Source organism: Scyliorhinus canicula, chromosome 11, assembly GCF_902713615.1.
Source record: "Scyliorhinus canicula chromosome 11, sScyCan1.1, whole genome shotgun sequence".
Lineage (NCBI taxonomy): Eukaryota > Metazoa > Chordata > Chondrichthyes > Carcharhiniformes > Scyliorhinidae > Scyliorhinus > Scyliorhinus canicula.
In genome coordinates this window covers 102832953-102852624 of record NC_052156.1, presented here as the reverse complement: position 1 = coordinate 102852624, position 19672 = coordinate 102832953, and the positions used below count along the sequence as shown (strand labels likewise).

General features: G+C 49.6%; 1 protein-coding gene across 3 annotated transcripts in view; it reads right to left on the bottom strand.

Moving 5' to 3' along the window:
- Positions 1-19672, bottom strand: part of usp44 (ubiquitin specific peptidase 44) — a 95408-nt gene that overhangs the window by 13502 nt on the left and 62234 nt on the right. For all 3 annotated transcript variants that reach the window (XM_038810913.1, XM_038810915.1, XM_038810914.1), the window contains exons 4-5: positions 2714-2822; positions 2399-2604 (exon numbers count right to left, since the gene is read on the bottom strand). In XM_038810913.1, the coding sequence (XP_038666841.1) occupies positions 2399-2604; positions 2714-2822 (315 nt within the window). The remainder of the gene's footprint in view (positions 1-2398; positions 2605-2713; positions 2823-19672) is intronic.

The following is a 19672-nucleotide window of genomic DNA, read 5'->3' as shown; positions in this document are numbered from 1 at the left end:
GGAAGCATGGAGTGCTCGTAGGGCTGCCTTTAAATCACTGCATTGCTTCTGCAATGCCTCTACCTGCTGTTCCGTTTCTTGTCGTACCAGGACTGCACGTTGTGTGTCCTGGTAGGCCTTGTCGTACTGGGTTTGGAAGCTGCTTAAGTGCGCCAGACAAGACTGGTGTGCCCTCTTGGCATCATCTACCTCTCTGTCTTTTGCTGCCAACCTCCCTTTTAACTCTCTGTTCTCCTTCTCTATGTCGCTTACATCGACTTTATTCATCCTATTTCTCTCATCTATCTCTTTGCGGAGCGTCCTAATGACCTCCTCTGTGCCTCGCAATTGTGCCAGACAGGACACGATTGCCATCGGCTTGCGAGCTTTTCCCAAGCTCTTCTTGTGGATCTGTCAGATTCTCCCACCAAGTATGTCCTATACTCCCGGGACCGGTTTCTTCATTTGCACAAAATTCGCTCCAAAGGGGCCATCCCTTCCCTTTGAGGTATTTCCTAATCTCATCTTCCCAAACGGGACAGTGTCCTACTCTGCTGGTCGCTGCAACCACGAATTCCTGCGGGTTCATAAGGCGCTCCATTGCCTTCATTGCCATTTTCCCTATCCGAATTCTCTTTAAATTTGGAACAAGGGGTAATAAAACGGTGCTACAAACACGGGTACGGCATTCGCTAATTTCCGGAATACAAACTCCCGACAATTTTTTGCAACAAAATCTATCAGATTTACCTTATATCCCTGTTAGTACGCATGCATTAACACACTTCCGAATTCTGGAGGATTGATCAAAACTGCTTGAACACTTGTGGTTATTTCTGTTCCCAATTGGATTCTAATTCAAATTTTGGGTTCTCTCGGAGTGGGGGGGGCCACTTCTAAGTCGAATCCCATCAGAGTTGCCAGTAAATGTTGCTCGTTATGCTTTCTCTTTAATTGCTCTGTTTTAATAACCTTTGCTCTAGAGTCACCAGGTATCTTTCTGATACCACCACGAGGTTCAAAGCCAAGTGCTGATCAATAACTCAATACACCAGTTAGTAAGTTTCAAATCAATACACATTTATTAATCACTACTCATGCACAAATTCTACTTACTAAACTATCACTGCTACTAAAGGCCTATACTTAGCTTTCGAATGTCCCACCAGGTCAGAGGAACAATGGCTTTTGTCCGGTTCTGAATCTGCTGGCTTCAAGCTGGTATGGAATAGTGGCTAGGAGCGTCTATCTCGTAGCGTGCGTTGACTGGAGACTTACTTGGTTGATGCAGCTGCTAGGCAGGTCTCTCCTCGCTGAGAGTCACGGTCAAGAGTTCTTTGAGAGCTGCCAAGAGAGTGAACTGAACTTGGGGACTCTATTTTATAGGTCCCAGGGGTTTCGTGCCCTTTTGGGCGGACCTCGGACTTGGTCCCAATCGATTGGACCATGCCCCAATCGTTCTAATCGATTTCTCCAATACTGGAGTTGTTCCCTGATCGTTGGGTGGGCCCTATGTGTCCGTTGGCCTGCCTTTGTCCTAGCACCCACTGGCGGCGGGGAGTCTGGTTTGGTCCCGATTGATTAAATGTTTCTAATTGTTCCTGGGGATCACTCATTAGTATGTAGATGGCTATTGGTTTTGGTTCTGTCTGGGTTCTGCAAATCTTAATACACAGGAAACTTTGCACCTGCTTGTTTTTCCTGTGGCTGGCCAATTTTCCCTGTATTCTTTGCGGGCATCCATTTTGGAATCGGGACATGACCACCCCAGGTGGCTACACAGTCAGCTTATCGACAGAGTAGACGCCAAAGGCTGTGGGTCATGGTTTAACTAAGATTTGTAAAGGAAGAGAGATAAAAATGGAAACCCTAATTTATCAACATTAAAGTGAACCCATAACTTAAACCTTTATTGAATGCATCAGGTACTTGAAATGACACATGGGTGGGCCAAGGCAAGGAGGCAAACCTCCAGGAATGACCACAGCCACTACGGGGATATGCAGTTGGCATCATTCTGCATCACGTTTGAGCTATCTAACCAACTGAGTTAACCAATGCACAGATTTGAAATTACAGAAATGGTTCAGATACAGTTGTGATTTGCATCAGTGCCGGAGGATCCAGCACCGGGCCATATTCCCTTTAATAAAATTTGCAGAGGGTATGGAGCGGGGAAAAGACACAGAAACCACAAAAAAGCCATTCATTTCCCCACCCAGCAGATTATTTACACAATTCGATAGATGTAGCCCTCTGATTTTCACTACTGTATTTCACTCCGTATTTCTGGGTAAATATGTATTCAATAATCGATAAAGAAACATCAGGTAGAATATTTTCACATTACCACTCAGATTTCAGTTCCCACATTGCCTATTTCCCAATCACGCAACTCCAAGATAGAATGAATACACACCTCCATCAATACTGTAACAATATGCGGTATAATGCCCTGAGCCGAAGCCCTTTCCATGATGCATGACCACAGCAGCCAGGTCATATATGAAGCAGTTGGGCCCGAGGGTTTCTGCCAACTCTCTGCAGCAGTATGGTTCCATGTTTAATACCTGGTCAAAGCTCACATGTACTCCTATCTTCTCACGATGATTGCGACCTGACCATCTGCAAAAAAAAATCCCAAAGAACTGAGTGAAGAATTATAATCGCAATAATTACAATTATAATCCAAAGAGCAAGGAGCTCTTAACTATTTTTTAAAAAGTTACATTACCGAAAGCGTTTGAGGTGTAGTCGCAGAACCTGAGGTAGCTTGTGGGCCATTAGCTGTTTTTGAGCTTCAGTCAGGATCAAAGGTTTTGAAGATGACTTCCTGCGTTTCCCTAGGACATGAAGCAACATTTGAACATCTCATACATCATTAGGTAAAGTTTCAATTTAGTTCATGAAGTTTTCCAGAATACAGAAAAGTCTGAGCCTCGGGCTAGAATTTGCATTTTCAGTTTAGCTGCACGTTCTGTGCTCTATTGAAAATACTGCATGTTCTAAACCACAAACTGTTGCCAGATATGGAGCAGACTAATGTCTGTCAGTATACTGACAGAATTGCAAAAGCAAAATACACAAAAGCTGAAGCATATATCGGCCAAGAGATTAAAGTTTCTGGCTATCGTTCATTTTAGAAATCACAGGCACTATTTTCGCACTGATTGAGTATCATATGGCCATCCCTGCATAGTAAAGCCTAAACCAAAATGGTTTTGGCTCTGAACATTCCACTCAAAAAAAAAGACATATAAATGATATAAGAATTTAGAAAACTATCTCAAAGTATTTTCTTAGGCTACATTTTAACACAGCATTAAAAAAGGTACACATCAAAATCACAAATATTTCAGGATGCGGAGAAAATTACGTTCATTGCTCTTAGTGTTATAATAATAATAATAATTGCTTATTGTCAAAAGTAGGCTTCAATCAAGTTACTGTGAAAATCCCCTAGTCGCCACATTCCGGCGCCTGTTCGGGGAGGCCAGTACGGGAATTGAACCCTTGTTCTGCATTACAAGCCAGCCATTTAGCCCACTGTGCTAAACCAGCTGTTTCTCAGAACTAATTTACTACATGAGGCACTTTATAATTCTCAAGTGATAAAACACTATCTTAATGTAAGTTATTCCATAAGTAATACATGGAATTGGACAACATTATAATTTGTAATATAACCCACCCAATATTACGTCAATTATAATGACCCAATCACGTGTTTCTATTTGTAGGGAAGTGATGGTGTAGTGGCATTGTCACTGGACTAGTAATCCAGAGACCCAGGGAAATGCTCTGGGTTCCCAGGTTCAAATCCCATTGTGGCAAATAGTGAAACTTGAATTAAATAAAAGCTTGGAATTAAAAGTATAATGATGACCATGAAACCATTGTCGGTTGTTGTAAAAACCAATCTGGTTCAGTAATGTCCTTTAGGGAAGGAAATATGTTGCCCTTATGTGGTCTAGCCCGACAACGAATAAACGGGCATCGTGCGACTATCAACAGGCAGGACTGTTCCCTTCCAGTTGGGGAACACTTCAGCAGTCAAGGACATTCAGCCTCTGATCTCCGGGTCAGCATTCTACAAGGAGGCCTTCAGGAGACGCGACAACGCAAAATTGCTGAGCAAAAACTTATAGCTAAGTTCCGCACGCATGAATGCGGACTCAACCGGGATCTGGGATTCATGTCGCATTACATTCGGCCCCCACCAACAAGCCTGGACTTGCAGAGGCCTACCGACTGAACTGGCTTGGGACAATTCACACCTCTTTAACCTGGAGTTACCTCTCTGCATCTTTGATGATTTGATTGCCTGCAGGTGCTCGCATTCCGGGGCATCTCTGACTGTGTCTATATAAACATTTCTGGAACAAGCCTTTCCATTCACCTGAAGAAGGAGCCGTGCTCCGAAAGCTCGTGTTTGAAACAAACCTGTTGGACTTTAACCTGGTGTTGTAAGACTTCTTACTGTGCTCACCCCAGTCCAACGCCGGCATCTCCACATTATGTGGTCTAGACCAGTGCTTCTCAAACTATCTGATGTGGCGGACCGGCAGTTTTTTTTTCAATGTGCCAGGGACCGGTGAGCGAAACAAGCCAATCCAGCAGGGGGTTCCGGGGGGGGGGGGGGGGGGGGGGGGGGGGATGTGAACCCGCAGAAATTTTTTTGAGATATATCTTATTGCAGGGGCAATTATATTACATTATATTATAGCAAATATAATGGATATATAATAAAAGTAAGTTGACATATGTTTTTATTTTATATTGATTTTGTCAGCACGGCCCGAGGACGAAACCACCCCCCACACCCGCTCAGCACGGCCCGAGGACGGAACCTTGGAAGCCCCCCCCACCCCTCAAGGACGGAGCTTGGACCCCCCCCCCCCCTCAGCACGGCCCGAGTACGCAACACCCCCCCCCCAGCACGGCCCGAGGACGCAACACCCCCCCCCCCAGCACGCAACGCCCCCCCCCCCCCCCCACACTACGGTCCGACGGCCGCAAACCGCCCACCCCCCCCCAGCACGGCCCGAGGACGCAAACCCCCCCCCCCCCAGCACGGCCCGAGGACGCAAACCCCCCCCAGCACGGCCCGAGGACGCAACACCCCCCCCCCCCCCAGCACAGGCGAGGACGCAAACCCCCCCCCCCCCCAGGCCCAAGCACGGCCTAGGACGCAACCCCCCCCCCCCAACACGGCCCGAGACGCAACCCCCCATCAGCACGGCCCGAGGACGCAACCCCCCCTCAGCACGGCCCGAGGACGCAACCCCCTCCAGCACGGCCCGAGGACGCAACCCCCCCTCAGCACGGCCCGAGGGCACAACCCCCCCCCCCCGCCCCCAGCACGGCCCGAGGACGCAACCCCCCCCTCAGCGCGGCCCGAGGACGCAACCCCCCCTCAGCGCGGCCCGAGGACGCAACCCCCCCAGCACGGCCGGAGGACGCAACCCCCCCTCAGCGCGGCCCGAGGACGTAACCCCCCCCCCCCAGCCCGAGGATGCAACCCCCCCCCAGCACGGCCCGAGGATGCAACCCCCCCCCCCAGCACGACCCGAGGACGCAACCCCCCCTCAGCACGACCCGAGGACGCAACCCCCCTCAGCACGGCCCGAGGACGCAACCCCCCCCCCCCCCCCCCCCCAGCACGGCCCGAGGACGCAACCCCCCCCCCCCCCCAAAGCACGGCCCGAGGACGCAACCCCCCCCCCCCCCCCCCCCCCCCGCTCAGCACGAGGACGGAACCTTGGAACCCCCCCCCGCCCCAGCTCAGCACTCACCTTTGCGCTGTATCAAGTGTGAAAGTGTTTCTTTTCTGGGAGTACTCCACGTACCGGCAGACGACGGCTCGCGTACCGGCACCAGTACGCATACCACACTTTGAGAAGCACTGGTCTAGACTACACGTGACTCCAGACCCACAGCAATGTGGTTGACTCTCAAGTGCCCCCTCAAGGACAATTAGGGATGTGCACTAAATGCTGGCCCAACCAGTGACCCCTACATCCCGTGGAATAACTTGCTGTTTCTGTTTTATGATTTATTGTACTTCTGAAGCTGCAGGGCTGGAAACTGGTGGTTTTAATTTCAGACAACTGTCAGCATTGAGCAGGCCAAGACCAAGACCAAGTGGAGCAAAGTTCTAAAGTAAAGATCCTTCACTCCTCTCTAACTCCTAAAACAAACCCCGCTCACCAACCAGATATACTGCAGCTGCAGACAGAGTGCTGACTGAACTGGGGAAAGCTTTGTGGACACATTCTCACTAGGAAATAGGTTCAAAATGTCCATCAATGCATCAACCTGAGTGGGATCAGTTCTAGGTGACTGAAGCCAAGTTAATTTCTGAAGGAGGAAACAAAATTATAACTGTTCAAATGCGGCCAATATCCCTAATCTTAAACAGTTGTCAGAACAGCTCTTAATCTGACCACTAGAGGATGTACAAGTGAGATCAGTATTCATTCAATAACATACACAAGATAAAGAGTTGAGCTGAAGTATTGGCCTACAGTACTGATTGGAAACTCACAACACAAGTTCAAACCCCATCATACAGTTTATGAAACCGAATTCAATAAATCTGGTAATTTGTGGTAATACTAGTAACAAAAATAGCCAAAACCTCCCTGGTCCACTAATGTCCTTCAGGGAAAGGACCTTGCCACCCCAACCCAGTCTGGAATACATGTGACTCAAACCCTTTACTTTATATACTACATCCTATGGATACTAAACTGCAGCTTAGCAACTACCTCATTAACAAATGGGCTTGTAACACCAGTTTTGGGTTAATTTTGTGAATATTGCATAATTCATCAGCCACCAGCAACAAACAGCACTGAAAGAAGCCATCGTTTTTGCCAACCACAACGGAAAATCATCGCAGAAATTGCCTTACAACAGCTCCACGTGATTAACTATTTCTTTAATTTCTGTAAATTTAAAGTACTCAATTCTTTTTTTCACAATTAAGGGGCAATTTAGTGTGGCCAATCCACATCTTTGGTTAGCACTGTTGCTTCACGCACCAGGGTCCCAGGTTCGATTCCAGGCTTGGGTCACTATCTGTGCGGAGTCTGCACGTTCTTAGTGTTAGCGTGGGTTTCCTCCGGGTGCTCCCGTTTCCTCCCACAAGTCCCGAAAGACATGCTGTTAGGTAATTCAGACATCTGAATTTGATTTGATTTATTGTCACATGTACCGAAGTACAGTGAAAAGTATTTTTCTGCAGCCGAGGAACGTACACAGTACGTACATAGTAGACAAAAGAATAATCAACAGGGAACATTGACAAATGGTACATCGACAAAACAGTGATTGGTTACAGTGCGGAACAAGGGGCCAAATAAAGCAAATACATGAGCAAGAGCAGCATAGGGCGTCATGAATAGTGTTCTTTCAGGGAGCAGATCAGTCCGAGGGAGAGTCGTTGAGGAGTCTTGTCGCTGTGGGGAAGAAGCTGTTCCTATGTCTGGATGTGCGAGTCTTCAGACTTCTGTACCTTCTGCCTGATGGAAGGGTCTGGAAGATGGCAATGCCTGGGTGGGAGGGGTCTCTGATAATTCTGTCTGCCTTCCTGAGGCAGCGAGAGGAGATACAGAATCAATGTGGGGGTGGCAAGTTTGTGTGATGCGTTGGGCTATCGAGCAGTTGCCATACCAGGCTGTGATGTAGCCGGATAGGATGCTCTCTATCACTCATCTGTAGAAGTTTGTGAGTGCCGATGCAGACATGCCAAATTTCTTTAGCTTCCGTAGGAAGTAGAGACGTTGTTGGGCTTTCTTGACTGTTGCATCAACGCGAATGGACCAGGACAGAATTCTCCATCCATATACCCGAACAAGCGCCAGAATGTGGTAACCAGGAGCTTTTCCCAGTAACTTCAATGCAGTGTTAATGTAAGCTTACTTGTGACAATAAAAATTATTTTGGGTTGTGAGAGAGAGACCCACGCAGATACGGGGAGAATGTGCAAACTCCACACGGACAGTGACCCAGGCTCGACATTGAACCAGAATCCTCAGCGGCGTGAGGCAGCAATAATAACCACTGCGCTAACTACTTAATGTCCCAAGATTATAACATTAAACAGGCTATTCGGCCCAGTGGCTCTATTGCAGATTTTGATTCACATGTTCTTCACACCTATCCCATCATATCCTTTTCTCTTTTGTTTACTTATTTATTGTCCCTTTAAATGTCTTTATGTTACTTGCTTCAGTTTAATGCAGTCAGAGCAATTAAAGGCAGCACGGTAGCATTGTGGATAGCATAATTGCTTCACAGCTCCAGGGTCCCAGGTTCGATTCTGGCTTGGGTCACTGTCTGTGCGGAGTCTGCACATCCTCCCCGTGTGTGCGTGGGTTTCCTCCGGGTGATCCGGTTTCCTCCCACAGTCCAAAGATGTGCCGGTTAGGTGGATTGGCCATGATAAATTGCTCTTAGTGTCCAAAAGTGCCCTTAGTGTTGGGTGGGGTTACTGGGTTATGGGGATAGGGTGGAGATGTTGACCTTGGGTAGGGTGCTCTTTCCAAGAGCCGGTGCAGACTCGATGGGCCGAACGGCCTCCTTCTGCACTGTAAATTCTATGACTGTGGTGCTTTGTCAGTGCCTCATATCCCAAGGTGATTTCGAACTGGTACCAGTTTTGGCCAACAGTGGTTACAATTCTGTTCTGAACATAGTTCTCAGCTGCTTGATGACATGCTCACTGACGAGGAAACCAGATTGGTGAAAGAATTCATCAACTACGTAATGCACCAAAACCTGATGCTCAGATAAACACTACTGCCGTTTGTATCTGGACTCATCCTGCATTCACAAGCAAACGAAAAACTGACTAAAAACAGACAAATACAATCTGCAAATAAAATCATGCAAATGCCAGCAACAAATTGCAAATATCATTGACGAACATTCCCTCAGCTCCAGCCACCCTAGCTCAGTGTTATACTTAGTAAATTCTGAAACCGAGGGCTCCAAGGCAAGATTGCTTGTTGGTCTGCACACTGAACTAAAAACTGGTTTTTAAAAATTGGATATTTCAGGAGGGAGTCCTTTCAATTTATTCATGTAACCCCATTACAAAATTGCACATATTTCAAGTGCAAATACATGGGATTGGCCATCTTTTCCCTGTGCCTGCAAACAGTAATGCAGTTCGGAAAAGATTTAACCAACTTGCCAACCTCAACGAGACCAGGTTAGCTCTTGCAGCTATGAATACATCTACAGCATTATATAGTGCTTAATAAAGGATATCTTCCTCGTCTTTTCTGTAGTTCCTGCGTTATAACATAACTAACTTGGGTTATTTTTGTGAATATTGCATAATTCACCAGCCTCCAGCAACAAACACCACTGAAAGAAACCATTGTTTGTACCAAGCAAAATGGAAAATCATTGCAGAAACTGCTTCACAACAGCTCCGCTTGACAATGCAATGTGTAATGTCCCAAGATTACATAGAATTTACATGAAAAAAGTCATTTGGGCCAACACTGCTGAATTTGATTCACATGCTCTTCCTTCCACTTATCCCATCATATTCTTTTCTTCCTTTTCTGTTGTGTACTTATTTAGCTTCCCTTTAAACACCTTGATCTGACGTGCCTCAACAAGTCCATATATATAAATAGATACGAGGGCTGAGTTGATTAAAGTAGACTGGAAAACTAGATTGCAAGTTATATTAGATTGCAAGTTCTAAAATAAGAAATGGCAAGTATTTAAGAAATTAATTCAACATTCCCTTAAAGAATAAAAACTAATGGGAAAAGCTGGATAACAAGCTAAAGGTAGCATCAGGTCAAAGGGAGGGGTTTATGATATTGCCAGTAAGGACAGTAAACCTGAGGATTTTAAAATCCTGCAACGGCTGTACAAGAAATTTATATAAAGAGAATGAGCATAAAATACTGTACAAGAAATTAATATGAAGGGAATATGAGCACAAACTATCAAGAGACATAAAAACTGATTGCTAAAGCTTATATAGCTATGTAAATAGGAAGAGATGAGGTAAAGACAGGAGACATTATTTCAGTGAATCCTCAGTTAAGGTGGTAACTGCGTTTGTGAAAAGTGCAACTTTAAGTGCAATATTTTCAAACAAATCAGATTTTCCCATTAAATAACTTCAAGGGATTCAGAGATCTCAACATTCAATCCGTCATCACTGATACACCATGGCAACAGTGCATACCATCTACAAGATCCTCTGGGTGCTCCGGTTCCCTCCCACAGTCCAAAGATGTGCGGGTTAGGTGGATTGGCCATGCTAAATTGCCCGTAGTGTCCTAATAAATGTAAGGTTAAGGGGGGGGGGGTTGTTGGGTTACGGGTATAGGGTGGATACGTGGGTTTGAGTAGGGTGATCATGGCTCGGCACAACATTGAGGGCCGAAGGGCCTGTTCTGTGCTGTTCTATGTTCTAAGGTGCACCGCAGTGATTCACCAATGCTCCTTCGTCAGCACCTTCTAAACCCATTCCAAACTCTATCATCTAGAAGGACAAGGGCAGCAGGTACATGGGAACACCCCACCTGCAAGTTTTGAGAATGTGAAGCAAGGGTTAATAGCTAGAACCATCCAGAATTAATGGGACACATTAGTGGAAATTTACTAAGGAGGGAGTTACTATCGAATTCGTGAGCCGATTCATGACTGTAAGCCAAATAGCCTTGAGAAACAAGGAAGATGGCTGGATGACGGAATATGAAATGTAAGAGCCATTGATAAATCATGGCTGGACACCTGGTGTTTTGCTAAAATTGCTATACGCTCATGTGCCAATAGATAACCTCAATGTCTGTAAAATTATGTATTGAAAATATGACAATAACAAATTAATCATGTACTAAACATTTGGTAAAAACAAGCTGTAATCTGTACTGGAGGCAAGCTCAAGTGAATGTAAGGGACAGCCCCTTAAAAAAATATATAAAGATAGGATGCTTTGGGCAAAACTTCGGCACACTCAGAGGTGTTTCTTTGGAATACCTAGAGGGCTGCCCAATAAAGAATATTCTAAAGTACGAACGTGTTCAAGACCGTTTCTTCCGGACTGAGAGACAAGTGAATTAGAGAGACATTCACAGTTTCCCTTCACGTCACCCACCCTCCTGACTTGGAAATATATCAGCATTCATTCATTCATTGTCACTGGGTTAAAATCCTGGAATTTCCTCTCTAACAGTACGTTGGGTGTTCCTGCACCACATGGACTACAGCGATTAAATGTCATCACCTTCTCAAGGGCAATAAGAGATGGGCAATAAATGATGGACTTGCTAGTGACACTCACATCCCAGACAAAATAAAGAAATCGCAAGCTGCAAGTCTTCAGAGCCCAGTCAATTTATGCCACTCCACCCATCTGTTTAGTACTAACCAAGTTCACCTTTAATCTGTTAAATTTGTTGGGTTTGCGCATTAACAGTCCATCAAACTTGCAGTTTACTAAGATCACAGATCTCCTGTTGCTCTTGCTGTGATAACCTTATATCTACAGCAGGCTACAATGTAAACAAATCTGAGCTGAAAGGCACAGGAAAAGGCTTAATTACAAGGCACTCTCGTCCTACAAGATTGAGCCTATTAAATTTTACAGAAATTAAAATCAACAGTGAATAGAACAAAGACTCTCAATAAATTTATTGCAATGGATACAGGAAAAGGATAGTAAGCATGCATAAAAAGATCTAATTGTGTACCTTTGTTTATTAGCAGGTATTACGGGCCAGGGTTTAGAGAACACCAAAGTATACCATGGAGTTCACCGGACCCACAATTTCTTTTTAAAATAAACATTTTATTGAGGTATTTATTTGGCATTATAACAGCAACAGAATCAACAAGAAAAATATAAACAGAGTGTAAATTCCACCTCCCTCTCCCACAGATCCTGCCATTACTTACCCCCCTAACCTAATCCCCCCCCCTTTCTGCTGACGATTAATTCTCTGAGAGGAAGTCGACGATTGGTTGCCACCTCCGGTAGCCTCACGGTAGCATGGTGGTTAGCATCAATGCTTCACAGCTCCAGGGTCCCAGGTTCGATTCCCGGCTGGGTCACTGTCTGTGTGGAGTCTGCACGTCCTCCCAGTGTGTGCGTGGGTTTCCTCCGGGTGCTCCGGTTTCCTCCCACAGTCCAAAGATGTGCAGGTTAGGTGGATTGGCCATGCTAAATTGCCCGTAGTGTAAGGTTAATGGGGGGATTGTTGGGTTACGGGTATACGGGTTACGTGGGTTTAAGTAGGGTGATCATTGCTCGGCACAACATCGAGGGCCGAAGGGCCTGTTCTGTGCTGTACTGTTCTATGTTCTATGTTCCGGGTGAACCCTAACAGTGACCCTCTCAAGATGAACTTAATTTTCTCCAGGCAGAGGAAGCCAGCCATGTCTGAAAGCCAGGTCTCCGATTTCGGGGCTTCGAGTCCCTCCATGCCAGCAATATGCGCTTCGGGGCTACCAGGGAAGCAAAGGCCAGAATGTCCGCCTCTTTCTCCACCTGGATTCCCGGGTCCTGCAATACCCCAAAAATCGCCACCTCTGGACTCATTGCCACCCTCATATTTAATACTATGGACATGGCATCAGCAAACCCCTGCCAAAATCCCCTCAGTTTTGGACATGCCCAGAACATATGGACATGGTTTGCTCCCCCCCCCCCGCCCCCCGCACACTTCGCACACCTATCCTCCACGCCAAAGAATCTGCTCATCCGGGCCACTGTCATGTGAGCCCGGTGAACAACCTTAAATTGGATCAGGCTGGGCCTGGCACATGTTTCGGTCGCATTGACCCTTCCTAACGCATCCGCCCAGAGGCCCTCCTCTATCTCTCCTTCAGCTCCTCGGTCTGCGTCTCCTCCGAACCCATAAGCTCTTTATATATGTCCGAGACGGTCCCCCCCTCCTATCCATCCTCTAGAGACCACCTTATCCTGAATCTCCCTTAGCGGCAGGAGTGAGAAGGTTGGTACCTGTTTCCGCAGAAAAGTCCCGTACCTGTAGATATCGGAATTCACCCCCCCCCCCCCCCCCCCCCCCCCCCCGGCCAATGCAAACTTCCCCTCCAGCGCCCTCATACTTGGGAAGCTTCCCGCTAAGAACAAGTCCCCATCCTCTCAATCCCTGCTCTCCGCCAAATTCGGAACACCCCCGTCCATCCTTCCCGGAGCAAATCGATGGTTATCGCAGATTGGGGACCACATCGACGCCCCCTCTGCTCTCACATGTCTCCTCCATTGCCCCCAGACTCTCAGGGCTGCCACCACCACTGGACTGATGGAGTACTGCGCCGGTGGGAATGGCAGGGGCGCTGTTAGCAATGCCCCCAGACTTGAGCCCTTACAAGAAGCCGCGTCCATGCGCACTCACGCCGGCTCACCCCCCTCTAGCCACCTCCTCACCATGGCTATATTAGCTGCCCAGTAATAATTGCTGAAGTTTGGCAGCGCCAGCCCTCCGTCCCCCCGACTCCGCTCGAGCATTGCCGTCTTCACCGCAGGGGCTTGCCCCCCCCCACATAAAGCCCACGATAATCTTATTGATCTACTTAAAAAAGGACCGAGGGATGAAGATGGGGAAGCATTGGAAGACAAATAGGAACCTCGGGAGGACCGTCATTTTTATTGACTACACTCTACCCGCCAGAGACATCGAGAGCGCATCCTATCTCTGGAAATCCGCCTTCATCTGGTCCACCAACCGGGCCAAGTTCAATTTATGTAGTCTGTCCCAATCCCTCGTCACTTGGATACCCAGGTACTTGAAACTGTCCCCTACCACTCTGAACGGCAGATCCCCCAGTCGGGTCTCCTGACCTCTCGTCTGAACCACAAATAACTCACTCTTCCCCATATTGAATTCATACCCCGAAAACCGGCCTAATTCCCCTAAGATTCCCATAATTTCTTCCAACCCCGCCATTGGGTCTGAGACATGAAACAGTAAGTCATCCGCATACAGCAAAACTCTGTGCTCCACCCCACCCCAGACCAACCCCTTCCAGCCATCAGAGCAATTGTCAGCGGCTCTATCGCCAGCGCAAACAACAGTGGGGAGAGGGGGCATCCCTGTCTCATCCCCCGACGCAGCCGGAAATAGTCTGAAGTCGTCCTGTTTGTCCGTACACTAGCAACCGGAGTCCGGTACAGCAACCTAACCCAGTCAACAAAGCCCCTTCCAAACTCGAACCGTTCCAGCACCCCCCTAAGTAACCCCACCCGATCCGGTCAAAGGTTTTTTTCCGCTTCCATCGCGACCACCACTTCAACTGACCCACAACCTTTAATAGATTTTGGTTATGGGGAGCACAAGGACCCACTTTACATTCAACAGAGAACCAAAAGTATTTAAAAACAAAAACAATGTTTATTCTATGAATCCAGTTAACAACTACCAACCCTGACTTCCGGTGGCGGCGATGACGTAGGAAGCTGCACATTTGGGAGCTCCCGATTCAAACGGACTTTTCGGCTCTTTTTAGAGCCCAAAACGGAATCTTTTCGACGTCTCCAGGTGGGAGAAGGTATGGTGATCAACTTTCTCCACATTTCATGACTCGAACTCGGAGTGGAAAGGGGGAAAAAACGGCAGCTCCCCATAAAAAACGGGAGAAGGATTCCAAGATGGCGGCCGGCGGAGCACCAGAGGAGTGGAGGCTGTGGGTGCAGGAGCAGCAAGCTGCTCACCTGCGCTGTTTTGCAGATTTTAAGGCTGAGGTGCTGAGCTCTCTGTAGGAAACGAATAAAAAGCTTTCGGAGATGCAGACGATCCAGGGTGCTGCTATCCAGGCGTTGCAGGCGCAGGCCGCTGAACGAGAGGAGGAGGCCGTGGTCCTCGTGAGTTTTTTTTTTCTATAAATTTAGATTACCAAATTATTTTTTCCAATTAAGGGGCAATTTAGTGTGGCCAATCCACCTACTCTGCACATTTTTGGGTTGTGGGGGCGAAACCCACGCAGACACGGGAGAATGTGCAAACTCCACACGGACAGTGACCCAGAGCCGGGATTGAACCTGGGACCTCAGCGCCGTGAGGCGGTTGTGCTAACCACTAGGCCACCATGCTGCCCTTGGTCCTCGTCAGTAAGGTGGAGGGGCACGAGGCACTCCATAAGAAGTGGCAAGACCGCTTCGAGGAGCTTGATCACCGCATGAGGCGGAAGAATCTGAGGATCTTGGGCCTTGCGGAGGGGCTGGAGGGGTCGGATCTGACAACCTACGTGGCCACGATGCTGAACTCGCTAGTGGGGGTAGGATCTTTCCATCTGCCCCTGGAGCTGGAGGGAGCCCACAGGGTGCTGGCCAGGAGGCCTAAGGAGAATGAACCCCCGTTTGCGGTGCTGGTGAGGTTCCACCGGTTCAGTGATCGGGAGTGTGTGCTGCGCTGGGCCAAGAGGGTGAAGAGCAGCAATTGGGAGAATGGAGTAGTACGGATCTACCAGGATTGGAGTGCGGAGCTGGCTAAGCGGCGGTCCGGGTTTAATCGGACGAAGGAGGTGCTTTATAAGAAGAAAATAAAGTTTGGAGTGTTGCAGCCTGCGCGCTTGTGGGTAACTTATTTGGAGCGGCATTATTATTTTGATTCCCCGGAGGAGGCGTGGGCCTTCGCGCGGACGGAGAAGCTGGACTCTAACTAGGGGTTGGGGGTTGCGGGGTCGGTTGTAATGCTTTATTGCTGGTTTCTGCTGTTGCTGTGTTTTTTTCATTTTGTCATTTTGATATGGTTATTGATTGGGGCGTTGTTCTGTTTTTTGTTGGGGGGACATTGTTTGAGTATTTTGCGGGGGGGGTTGGGGGGTTTGTCGTTTTCTGTATAGGGTTGGGGGTATGGAGTGGGGCTGGTATTTGGGAGCTGCGTCAGAAGGGTGTGGTGGGGCAGTGCAAAAGCGCGGGCTTTCCTCTGGTTTCCCGCGTTGCGGGGCTGGAGATGATGACCGGGGGGGGGGGGCTTAACTGGTTCCTCCCCGCGCTGGAGCGATGCCTTGAGGAGTGACAGGATGGGGGATGATCGCACTCTGGGAGGGGTCGGGTTTTTGGCGCGAGTTTCCGGGGTCAGCAGAAGTTAGCTGACCCACGGAAGTACAATGGAGGACGGTTCGCGGCTAGGAGGGTTCCTAGCCTGGGGGGGGGAGGGGGGGGGGGGAGAGAAAGGGGAATACCGGGTTGCTGCTGGCAGGGTCAGGAAGGAGCTGGTGTGATCCGGGGGGACAGAGGTGAGGTGTTGTCGCCGTGGGGACTGGGTCGGGCGGGGGGTGCTGGCCTGGGGCGGGCAGTCGATGGGCTATGACCTCTGATCCGGTTGGTCACCTGGAATGCGAGAGGACTGAATGGGCCGGTGAAGCGGTCTAGGGTACTTGCTCATCTGAGGGGGCTAAAGGCAGATGTGGCAATGCTTCAGGAGACCCACCTGAAGTTGGCGGACCAGGTCCGTCTGAGGAAGGGGTGGGTGGGGCAGGTTTTCCACTCCGGGTTGGATGTGAAGAACCGGGGAGTGGCGATTCTGGTGGGGAAAAATGTGTCGTTTGAGGCATCGGAGGTAGGTTTGTTATGGTAAGGGGCAGGCTACAGGGAGAGAAGGTGGTACTTGCTAGTGTGTATGCCCCAAATTGGGATGATGCGGGCTTTATGAGGCGTATGCTGGGACGGGTCCCGGATCTAGAGGCGGGAGGTCTGATTATGGGGGGGGGGGGGGGGGGGGGGGGGGGAGACTTCAATACGGTGTTGGATCCTTCACTGGATCGGTCCAGTTCAAGGACGGGTAGGAGGCCGGCGGCGGCCAAGGTACTGAGGGGGTTTATGGACCAGATGGGAGGGGTGGACCCATGGAGGTTTGTGAGGCCGAGGGCACGCGAGTACTCTTTCTTCTCCCATGTACATAGGGTTTATTCTCGGATAGACTTCTTCGTGGTGAGTAGCGGACTGATTCCGAGAGTGGAGGAGGCCGAATATTCGGCCATTGCAATCTCCAACCACGCTCTGCACTGGATGGAGTTGGAGATGGGGGAGGTGCGGGACCAGCGCCCGTTGTGGCGGTTGGATGTGGGGTTGTTGGCGGAGGACGAGGTGTGCAGGAGGGTCCGGGCAAGTATTGAGGGGTACCTAGAGGTGAATGATACGGGGAAGGTCCGGGTGGGGATGGTCTGGGAAGCCCTGAAGGCAGTGATTCGTGGGGAACTGATATCCATCCGGGCACACAGGGAGAGGAGCGAGAGGAGTGAGAGGGATAGACTGGTGGGGAAGATGCTGGAGATAGATAGGAGGTACGCGGAGGCACCAGAGGAGGGATTGTTGGGAGAGAGGCGCAGCCTACAGGCTAAATTTGATTTGTTGACCACTAGAAAGGCGGCGGCACAGTGGAGGAAGGCACAAGGGGCAGTGTATGAACATGGTGAAAAGGCGAGTAGGATGCTGGCTCATCAGCTCCGCAAGTGGGATGCGGCTAGGGAAATTGCTGGAGTCGAGAGATGAGTGGGAATGTGGTGCGGAAGGGGGGGAAGAGGTGAATGAGGTCTTCAAGGACTTTTACAGGGAACTGTACCGGTCGGAGCCAACGGTGGAGAGGAGGGGAATCGAGAGGTTTCTCGACGGGCTATCGACGGGAAACGAAGGTGCAGGAGGAGCAGGTGGAGTGTTTGGGGGCGCCGATTGAGCTGGAGGAGCTGGTTAAGGGGATCGGGCAGATGCAGTCAGGGAAGGCGCCGGGGCCGGATGGGTTCCCGGTGGAGTTCTATAAAAATTTTGTGGACCTAGTGGGCCCCTTGCTGGTGCGGACACTTAATGAGGCGTGGGAAGGGGGGACTTTGCCCCCGACGATGTCACGGGCGCTGATTTCTTTAATCTTAAAGAGGGACAAGGACCCCCAGCAGTGTGGTTCATACAGGCCCATATCTCTCCTTAATGTGGATGCCAAGGTGCTGGCAAAGATCCTGGCCACCAGGATAGAGGACTGTGTGCCAGAGGTTGTACACGAGGACCAGACAGGTTTTGTTAAGGGAAGGCAGCTGAACACGAATGTGCGGGGGTTGTTGAATGTCATCACGGTGCCGGCGATTGAGGGGGAGGCTGAGATAGTGGTGGCGCTGGATGCGGAGAAGGCCTTCAATAGAGTGGAGTGGGGGTACTTATGGGAGGTGTTGGGGAGGTTTGGATTTGGTGAAGGGTTTATTAGATGGGTGAGGCTGCTATATGAGGCCCCGATGGCATGTGTGGCCACGAATGGGAGGAGGTCGGAGTACTTCCGGCTTTACCGAGGGACCAGGCAGGGTTGCCCCCTGTCCCCCTTGTTGTTTGCATTGGCAATCGAGCCGTTGGCGATGGCGTTGAGGGATTCAGGGAGGTGGAGGGGTTTGGTGCGGGGTGGGGAGGAACATAGGGTGTCGTTGTATGCCGATGACCTGCTACTGTATGTGGCGGACCCGGTGGGAGGGATGCCGGGGGTGATGGGGCTGCTAGCTGAGTTTGGGACCTTTTCAGACTATAAGCTAAATCTAGGCAAGAATGAGGTGTTTGTGGTGCAACCTGGGGACCAGGAGGGGGGAATTGGTAGGCTCCTGCTTAGGAGGGCAGGGGAGAGCTTTAGGTACCTGGGGGTGCAGGTGGCCAGGGACTGGGGGACTCTTCACAAGCATAATTTCACCAGGCTTGTGGATCAGATGGAGTAGGAGTTCAAGAGGTGGGACATGCTGCCATTGTCGTTGGCGGGGAGGGTGCAGTCCGTCAAAATGACGGTTCTTGTTCCTCTTTCAGTGCCTGCCCATCTCCATCCCCAGGGCCTTCTTTAGGAGGGTGACTAGCAGTATTTTGAGCTTTGTGTGGGCACATGGGACTCCGAGAGTGAAGAGGGTTTTCCTGGAGCGAGGGAGGGATAGAGGCGGGCTGGCGCTGCCCAACCTTTTGGAGTACTATTGGGTGGCCAATGTGTCAATGGTGCGTGAATGGGTGATTTGGGGGGGGGGGGGGGGGGGGGGGGGGGCGTGGAAAAGAATAGAGATGGCGTCTTGTAGAGGTACGAGCCTGGGTGCCTTGGTAACGACGCCGTTGCCGCTCTCTCCTAAGAGGTATACCACGAGCCCGGTGGTGGCGGCGACCCTAACAATCTGGGGACAGTGGAGACGGCATAGGGGGGAAACAAGGGGCTCGATGGAGGCTCCATTAGGTGGAAATCATTGGTTCATCCCGGGGAACACTGATGGGGGATTTAGGGGGTGGCAAAGGGTGGGCATCAGTAAATTGAGGGACCTGTTTATTGGCGGGAGGTTTGCGGGCCTGGGGGAACTGGAAGATAAATTTGGGCTCCCCCAAGGGAACATGAAAAATGAAATGAAATGAAAATCGCTTATTGTCACGAGTAGGCTTCAAATGAAGTTACTGTGAAAAGCCCCTAGTCGCCACATTCCAGTGCCTGTTCGGGGAGGCTGTTACGGGAATCGAACCGTGCTGCTGGCCTGCCTTGGTCTGCTTTCAAAGCCAGCGTTTTAGCCTTGTGCTAAACATGTTCATCTGAACATGTTCAGATACTTGCAGGTAAAGGAGTTTGCTAGGCGACAGGTGGAGGAATTTCCTTTGCTGCCCTCGCGGGGGGCGATGGACAGAGTGCTTTCGGGGGTGTGGGTCGGAGAGGGGAAGGTGTCTGACTTTTATACGGTAATGCAGGAGGTGGAGGAG